Raw genomic sequence first — 8,896 nt, 5'->3', positions numbered from 1 at the left:
TTCAATTTTTCACTGAATAAATTCATTTCATTCCAATTTACACATTTACTTTTTATTCCGAAATTACTTGCATCGGATTAGTTTTCGGTGTAAGGCACCTAAGCATAGGTGCATAAAAGTTTGGTCCTTCGAGCCGGATCGGCGCAAACGATCCATAAAATCAATTCATTAATTACAAAAGTTCAAATACAAAATTTACAATACAATTTAATACAATTTCACACAATTAAATAAAACAAATTCAAGAAAATTCAAAGTGAAGTGACACGGTAAGTTCATTCCAAATTGCGAAAAATAAGATCTGCGGTGACTAACAGTTCTCAATACCAATTTCACAAAAGTTTGTGATATAAATTTTTATATAATTTTTTTAAGCACACAATTTCAATACAATTCCACCATTTTATTGGCAGACATACCAGAGCAACTCAAATATCGTCTTCTTCTGGGAGGCGAAATTCAATCAAATCAATTCTCCTGTTAGGAGATTACAAATCACTAAAAGCATAACTGGTGCCTTCTTCTGGGAGCCCAGACGACATCAACTTCGCCGTGGACACGACAGCTTCACGACCTCCACCACGATAATTCAACACAGCATCGACACCGTTCATCTACGTCACCTGCGTAACAGTAAGTGCTTCTCTTGTTTGTTGAATCAATTAAAGATTTTTAATCGCGACAGTAAAATTGCCTCTACCTCAGAATGGAAGACGAGGAAAAACTTAGAAAATTAACATTAAAGCGTGAAACTACTAAAGGACAATTAAAAGAGTTCCAATCGTTTTTAAATAGCTATGATAAAGATACTGATTTATATCAATTGCCAATACGATTGCAAGGATTAAATTCATTATTCGAGCATTTTGATGCGTTGTGCGCAAAAATAGATTTATTAAACGAATCATTAGCTAGCAAAAACGAAAGATATTCAATTTTGAATGATTTTTACAAAATTGTGAGCATCGCTCAGAAACACGTAGCTGAAACTTATTCTGGCCATGCAGATCCGCTTAATTTAACAACATTGCCAAACTCTGATGCGTCAAGTGACGATACACCGCGTACAAATGCACCTAAGCATAAAATTAAAGTACCACAAGCTTCTATTCCGACTTTCACGGGCCAGCTTGAACAATGGCTTTCATTTAAAAATTTTTTTATGTCAGTGATCCACAATCAGGACGATTTATCGGAAGTAGGAAAGTTACACTACTTGCGAACAGCTTTACGTGACGAAGCGTTAAAAATAATTCAAGTATTTTCAATTACTAAGGATAACTATACTCGGGCTTGGGATGTGTTAGTTAAAGCTTACGAAAATAAGCGTTTATTGATTTCTCGTCACTTATCGCTCTTGTTACATTTACCTAATCAAGAAAAAGAAAGCTACCGTAGTGTCGAAAGATTAGCAGACGAAGCACAGCAACACGTGCAGTCTCTGGCTAGTTTAAATAAATAAACAAAAAATGTTTTGCATGTTCTGACGAAGAATATCATCCTCTGTTTAAATGTAAGAAATTTCTGAGTCTCGCAGTCAATCAAAGATACAAGATCGTTAAAGACGTAAAGCTTTGCAATAATTGTTTAAAAAATCACGGAGATAGTGAATGTAGATTTGGAAATTGTAGGACTTGCGGTAAAAAACATAATACTCTGCTTCATTTCGGAAATTCAAATAATCAAGAGAAAAATGAAATTAAAGACGATAAAATCAACAGGGAAACGAAATAACTATATGAACCCGAACACATAAGTCATTGCTTATCAAACGTGACTTTATCCTCTTCGTTAGATTTAATGCCGACAGCTTTGCTTGAAGTTAGTGTCAAAAATCTGTCACGTATCCAATGTCGAACATTATTAGATACTTGCTCAACTGTAAATTTCATAAATGAAAACTTATTGAATTTACTAAAAGCAATTAAAACACCGTCCTCATTATCAATTGAAGCGATGAACAAATGAATACAACGTCTCATTCTTTTACAAAATTAACCATCAAGTCGAATCATTCAAACTTTGAAAAATCCCTCATATTATTCGTTGTACCGAATATTGCAGATTTTATCCCAATGCAAAAGTTTCCAAGAGAAAACATTAAAATTCCTTTGCACTTAAAACTAGCTGATGATAATTTTGATACGCCGGCGAAAGTTGACATGCTACTAGGTGTCAGTCCTGCATTATCAATGTTTTGTAACGGTGAAATAATTATAAATAATGAATTAATTTTACAAAAGACAAGACTTGGTTGGGTAATCGGTGGTAGCTTTAATTTATCACGAATAAATAAACGGTCCAAATGCATGACGACAAACATAGAATTCGATTTAGAAAGATTTTGGACGTTGGAAGAAACACAAGAAAATCAGAGGCATTGGTCAGACGAAGAGTTGTTTTGCGAAGCACACTTCAAAAAGCTCGTACGTAGAAAAGAAGAAAGGAGATTTGTAGTAGCATTACCTTTTAAAGAAGGTTGCGACAAGCCAGGCAACTCGCGACCAATAGCCATGAGAGGAATAATGTCACTTAAAACCAAATTTAAAAGGAACACAAAATTGCAGATAGATTATACGAAGGCAATCGACGAATATATTAAATTAAATCACATGTCTCTTCTAGAGATGCCCTAAGTCGAGTTTGACGGGTTTTATTTACCTCATCACGCGGTAATAAAAGAGTCAAGTAACACTACCAAAACAAGAGTCGTTTTTAACGCATCAGCTGAACCACTAGATAAAAGTCCTTCGCTCAATGTTTGTTTAGCAGTAGGTCCTACTATTCAAGATTGTTTATTTGCCATTTTATTAAGATTCAGGACTCGGTTTTATGTAATTATTGCAGACATGGAAAAAATGTATCGACAATTTTTAATTCGCGAGGAAGACAGAAAATACTAAAAAATTCTTTGTTTTCACATAAACGAAATTCGACAGTATGCTTTAAATACGATCACGTTCGGAGTCAATGCCGCGCCTTATCTAGCTATTTGATGCTTACATCAGCTTGCTGCCGATGAAAAGGATCGATTTCCGTTAGCAGCGAAAATATTAAGAACAGACATGTATGTCGACAACATGTTAACTGGCACTAATAGCAAATCAGAAGCACGTGAAATATGTCGTCAAATGATCGGAATATTAAAAACTGCATGCATAAACTTATCTCAATGGGCATCGAAAAACCCGAAAATACTCGAAGGTATTGCAAAACAAGACTTTGACGTAAATTTTGATTTTGATCCAGATTCCTCTTTAAAAACACTAGGTATTTTTGGAAAGCGAAAACCGATGCATTTGTTTATAACATTAAAAATATTGACCCTCCCGAAAAAATCACTAAAAGAAAAATTCTTTCCGAAATAGCAAAAATTTTCGATCCTATAGGATTTTTGGGACCTATAATTCTATTCGCGAACAAATTAATGCAGGACATTTGGCAAGCCAGGATTGATTGGGGCGAGTCGATTCCTTATCACATAAGTTATACGTGGAATAATTTTTGCACACAACTTCAATCAATAAACGGCATTCAATTTGATCGTTTTGCAATTATTCCTGAGGCGAATGACTTCGAGATTCACGGATCTTCTTATGCTTCTGAAACTGGGTACGGAGCTTGCATTTATTTACGTTCGATGAATTCAAACGGAGATATAAAAGTTTCTCTAATGTGCTCAAAGTCTCGCGTTGCACCATTGAAAACGTGAACGATGCCTCAATTAGAATTGTGTGCAATGCAACTGCTCGCGCATTTATTCAATCAAGTAACGAATTCTATAGACATAAAGTTAAATTCAATAAATTTTTGGTCAGATTCGAGCATTGCTCTTAATTGGATAAATATTCAATCCAATCTATTAAAAACTTTTGTAGCAAATCGAGTAGTAGATATACAGAAAAGGACTAACGTAGCGCATTGGCATCACGTTCGAACCCAAGACAATCCCGCAGACGCGTTATCGCGAGGACAATTACCACATGAATTTTTAGAAAATAAACAGTGGTTATTCGGATCTTCTTGGCTGTCGCACGACAAAAGTGTGTGGCCAGAGTCTCGGATACCCGGTTTAAAAGGATTGCCCGAACATCGTAAAGCTGCATGTTTATTAACCATTAATCCGCGTTTAAAATATTTGTTGAACATTCTCGAAAATCATTCTTCCTTTACAAAATTAGTTCGAATAATTGCATTTTGTTTACGTTTCAAGAAAAGGAAACGGGATTTCAAAACTTTACAAGTGAACGAATTGCAACAAGCTGAGAACGCAATCATTCGATTATTGCAAAGATCAGTTTTCAATAACGAATTTCAAGCTCTAAATAATGAAAAACCTTTACCAGAAAAGAATCAATTAACTTCCTTAGATCCATTTATCGACAAAGATGATATTATTCGGGTCGGTGGCCGAATTCGCAAAGCAATGATATCATTCTTAAAACGTCATCCTATCATTCTACCTCGAAGTAATCATGTCACTGACTTAATAATCAAACATTATCACACAAAAAATTATCATACAGGTACACAAAATACACTGTATGCTATTCGAGAAACGTACTGGATTATTGACGGGCGAAATCAAGTAAAGAAAAATATCCACAAATGCATTGCAAGGTTTCGAGCGAGTTCCCGTTTAGTCACTTACAAAATGGGAAATCTTCCCAGCGTCAGAGTTCGGCAGTCTCGGCCTTTTAATAATGTAGGAGTTGATTTTTGCGGTCCCTTCTTTATAAAAGAAAAGAAATACAGGAATAGGAAATTTATTAAGTGTTACGTAGCAATCTATGTTTGCATGGTCGTTAAAGCCGTACACATCGAAGTCGTAGAAGATCTTTCTAGCGAAGCGTTTCTAGCGTCATTACAGCGTTTTGTAGCAAGACGCAGATTACCAGAAGTGATTTATTTGGATAATGGGTCAAATTTCTGTGGCGTTCAAAACGACCTGAACGAATTATATACACTATTGAATTCACAAAATCTTAAAACAAAAATAAACAATTTCGCAAATGAAAAACAAAATCAAATGGCATTTTATTCCCCCTCACGCTCCGAATTTCGGAGGTTTGTGGGACGTTTTTGTAAAACAATTTAAACATCATTTTAAAAGGGTCGCATATGACAAACGATTTACTCATGCAGAATTTGTAACGTTCACAACTGAAGTAGAGGCAATACTAAACTTAAGACCATTGACACAAATGTCAACCGATATTAATGATCTACCCGCTTTGACTCCTGGTCATTTTCTCATAGGTGATTCAATGACAAGCCTTCCTGAAATAGACTATAAAACAATTCCGACAAATAGGCTCAATGCATGGGAAAATATTAGGAAAATAAAACAAGAATTTTGGTCGCGCTGGTACAAAGAATATCTGAGTAGCTTAAACGTTAGAAATAATAAGAACAACAATACCCCAAACTTAAAGGAAGGTTTGTTAGTTTTAATCAAGGAAGACAATTTACCTTGCATGAAGTGGAATTTAGGTAGAATTGAAAATCTACATGCAGGTACAGATAATATTGTAAGAAGCGTTACTGTCCGTACCAAGGATCAATTGTACAAGCGCCCAACTACGAAAATTGCGAGTTTGCCTATAGAATAATAAATTATTTATCAAACAGTAAGCTCCTTTATAAGATATGCATTAACTAAGAAGTTATTACTGTTCAAGTTACATGCGACGATTAAAAACAATTTTTATCGCTACTCTCTCAAAGGGGGGAGTATGAACACGTGCACGTGTATTTTTGAAAGTAACTATTCATACTTTTGTTTGTATATCATATTTGAACGAATTATTTCAGCGAGTGTTTATGTCGGAAAAGGCATTGAAATCTTATACCCTGTTTTTTCTCAAGTCGCCTTGGCTGACAAATAGAATTTTCTACGAAATAAGAAACTTTATACATTTACGATCGGACAGATCTGAACACTTATTTCGGCATGCGCTTTCAAGTGTAGTATGTATCTCGAAGAGTTAATAATTAACGGTTATAGATCTACGAAATCGTGTCGAAACCAAAACCTCCCTGTAAAAAACGACGAGGTACTTAAGGAACCCCATGTAATGGAGGGGTCAATAGTCTTGCTCGATCCTCTAACTAGAGCACGTCACTCTGTTCAATTTTTTACTGAATAAATTCATTTCATTCCAATTCACACATTTACTTTTTATTCCAAAATTACTTCCATCGGATTAGTTTTCGGTGTAAGGCACCTAAGCATAGGTGCACTCATCCTTTTCGTTTAAAACTTGCAGGCTTTTATAAAAAATTGATGAATGAATTAAAATTTAAATTTCCCTGCTTAAAGTTCAACTGAAATGTTTTCTCATTTAAATTTAAATACTGTTTATTCCAATTTCTACTTTCTCTGTGAAACTTCATCTTTCTTTAGTAAAAATTTCATGTTTCTTGAATTAAAATGCAATTTTAACCCAACAATAAGTTCTCAATAAAATTGCTCACTTTTGAACCAATAAATTGGCTTTCATAATAAATCGACGAATGATTTAAAGTTTAAATTTCCCTGCTTAAAGTTGAACTGAAATGTTTATTTATTGAAATTTAAATACTGTTTATTCCAATTTATATTTTGTCTGTGATACTTTATCTTCCTTTAGTAAAAATTACATGTTTCTTGAATTAAAATGCAATTTTAACCCAAAAATAAGTTCTCAATAAAATTGTTCACGTTTGAACCAGTAAATTGTATTTCAATCCAGCAAACATGAAATTTCTTCTGAAAAGATATGAATTCTGAAATGGAAAATGAAAATAAGAATAAAAAGTATTTAAATTTCATTGAAGAAAAGATTTCGGTTGAAATTTCGACAGGGAAATATAAATTTTAAGCCATTAGTAATTTTTTATATGAAAGCCTACAAGTTTTAAACGAAAAGAATAAGTTTTTTGCTGGTTCAAAAGTGAACAATTGTATCGAGAACTCATCCTTTTCGTTTAAAACTTGCAGGCAGATCAAATTTAAGGTAGAATATATAAACATCGATTTAAAGTTGTTCAATTTTCATAAAGCACATTGGTTTTCAATTTAAAATTAAATTAAATTTAAAAATTACTGTAAAAAAATTTTTTTTCAATAAAAATTGGAATAGTAAGATTTTCAGCTATAAAAATGAATTTTTGTTTAAGAAAATGAATTTTCATCTAAAATTTATTTTTCGCCGAAAAGGTTACTTTTTCGCACCGAGAAACAAAAACTTTTCACAAAATACATCAAATGTCAACCAAATATTTGACTTTCTAAAGAAATTCTCCATCTACTGTAAACTTAACCTACATTTTCATCGAAAAAGATCAAATGTAACGTAGAAGCAATAAATTTGGATTTAAAGTTGTTCAATTTTCATAAAGGACATTAATTATCAATTTCAAATTAAATTAAATTTTAAAAATTACTATAAAAAAATTGTTTTCGATGAAAATGGGAATAGTAAAGCATAAAACTTTATGTAGAGCATATAAATTATATTCTTCTTATGAATAAAATATACTCCTTTTGTTCTCACAAACTACACATTTCGAATTTCGCGCTCGTTTCACTTACTTCACTGGATGACCATCGAGGGAGCTAAGTGTCAAAACCCTCTTTCAATTTGCCTCAAACTCCCTTTGGCAGATACCCGAGATCTGCAGATACACTGCTATCTCGTGTCCAGTTTATATGTATATATCAGTGTTGAAAACACATTTTAAGTATATAATAAGCATACGGTCCAGTATATTTAAAATAGAAAACAGTTTTGCAAGAAAGTATTGCTATTATTCGTTCCAGATGAATCTGAATGTATATCATAGGTTATGTCGGCGCTGAGCCTGCTAAGCATGAAACTGTTTTTAGTTTTTATCAGCCCTTTCCGACTCTTCGTATTTCAGCTATAAAATTTTCGGATCTTATTGCTATGAGTTGCTATGTGCGAAATATCGCCACATAGCGGCGCTTCTCGCACATGTCCCTACTTTAATTTGCCGCTAAATGGGAAATTTTTTTTTAAAAACAATAATATTTTTATAGTATATTATAAAATGTAAGCCTAAAATTTTTACACGAGAACCAAAATTTAAAGAACTTGATTCGAGTAAAAACAAGTATCAAAATTGAGTGGGTGAAGATAAAGAAAAAATACGAGTCGTGACGACGGCGAAAAATTCATTTTTTCAAAGTGTCTCAAAATTTAGTTGATATATATCAAAAAACAATAAATAGGAAGGATTTTTCAGCAACAGCTGACCAGTTTGTTTGCGAGCAACATTTTTTTCCCGATGATATTGCCTGAAAAAGGGAAGTGACGTATCCTACTAAAAATGTTATAGCATCAGTATGTATAGAATATAACTAATATATTTATAATATGTTATTCGAATAAAATTAAAAAAATGAATGAAGAGATACAATTTTCAATTTTAATTACTTTAATTGCCATTTGCGAATTTTAACCTAAAAATAGCTGTCTTCTCGGCTGTGGCTGTTCCTCATCTACTGATTATATTTGTTCTTCACTTAAATTCCTTTTCGTTCGGGAGGACTTTTGGTGTAAAAAATAAGAAAGCAATTAAAAAGAAAGATAAATAAAAAATTTACACCTGGTCTTCTGATCTTTTATTGTCGTGGAAATTATTATAGATCTATAATGATTTTCTTATATTGAATTTCCTATATTTTTTTTCACGATTAGATGAATAATGATTGGGATAATTACAGAAAAAAATTTTGTAAAATAATTATAGGAATTAATAATATTAAAATAATTATTGCAAAAAGTAGAAGAAAGAATAAATGAATCTCTTATTTTGAACTACTCACACAATAGTACAAAAAATTGACATATTTAAAGAAGCTATGTTCAAGAATGAAGGTATAATGAAA

General features: G+C 32.7%; 2 protein-coding genes across 2 annotated transcripts; both read left to right on the top strand.

The window, feature by feature from the left end:
* The first annotated feature begins 706 nt into the window (after window positions 1-706).
* Window positions 707-1,462, top strand: LOC117182604. The gene has a single exon (XM_033375702.1). The coding sequence runs from the start codon at window positions 707-709 to the stop codon at window positions 1,460-1,462; it is 756 nt and encodes a 251-aa protein (XP_033231593.1).
* A 613-nt stretch (window positions 1,463-2,075) lies between these two features.
* LOC117182603 lies at window positions 2,076-2,636 on the top strand. The gene has a single exon (XM_033375701.1). It carries the CDS (start codon window positions 2,076-2,078, stop codon window positions 2,634-2,636), a length of 561 nt encoding a protein of 186 aa, XP_033231592.1.
* The last annotated feature ends 6,260 nt before the right edge of the window (window positions 2,637-8,896 follow it).

This window comes from Belonocnema kinseyi, chromosome 2, assembly GCF_010883055.1.
Source record: "Belonocnema kinseyi isolate 2016_QV_RU_SX_M_011 chromosome 2, B_treatae_v1, whole genome shotgun sequence".
In the NCBI taxonomy this organism is placed as follows: Eukaryota; Metazoa; Arthropoda; class Insecta; order Hymenoptera; family Cynipidae; genus Belonocnema; species Belonocnema kinseyi.
Note: the sequence above shows the minus strand (reverse complement) of the source record. Positions and strands in the feature narration are given on the sequence as shown.

Coding starts and splice junctions, on each gene's coding strand:
- LOC117182603 (XM_033375701.1), top strand. CDS start 2,076: ATGCAAAAGTTTCCAAGAGAAAACATTAAAATTCCTTTGCACTTAAAA.
- LOC117182604 (XM_033375702.1), top strand. CDS start 707: ATGGAAGACGAGGAAAAACTTAGAAAATTAACATTAAAGCGTGAAACT.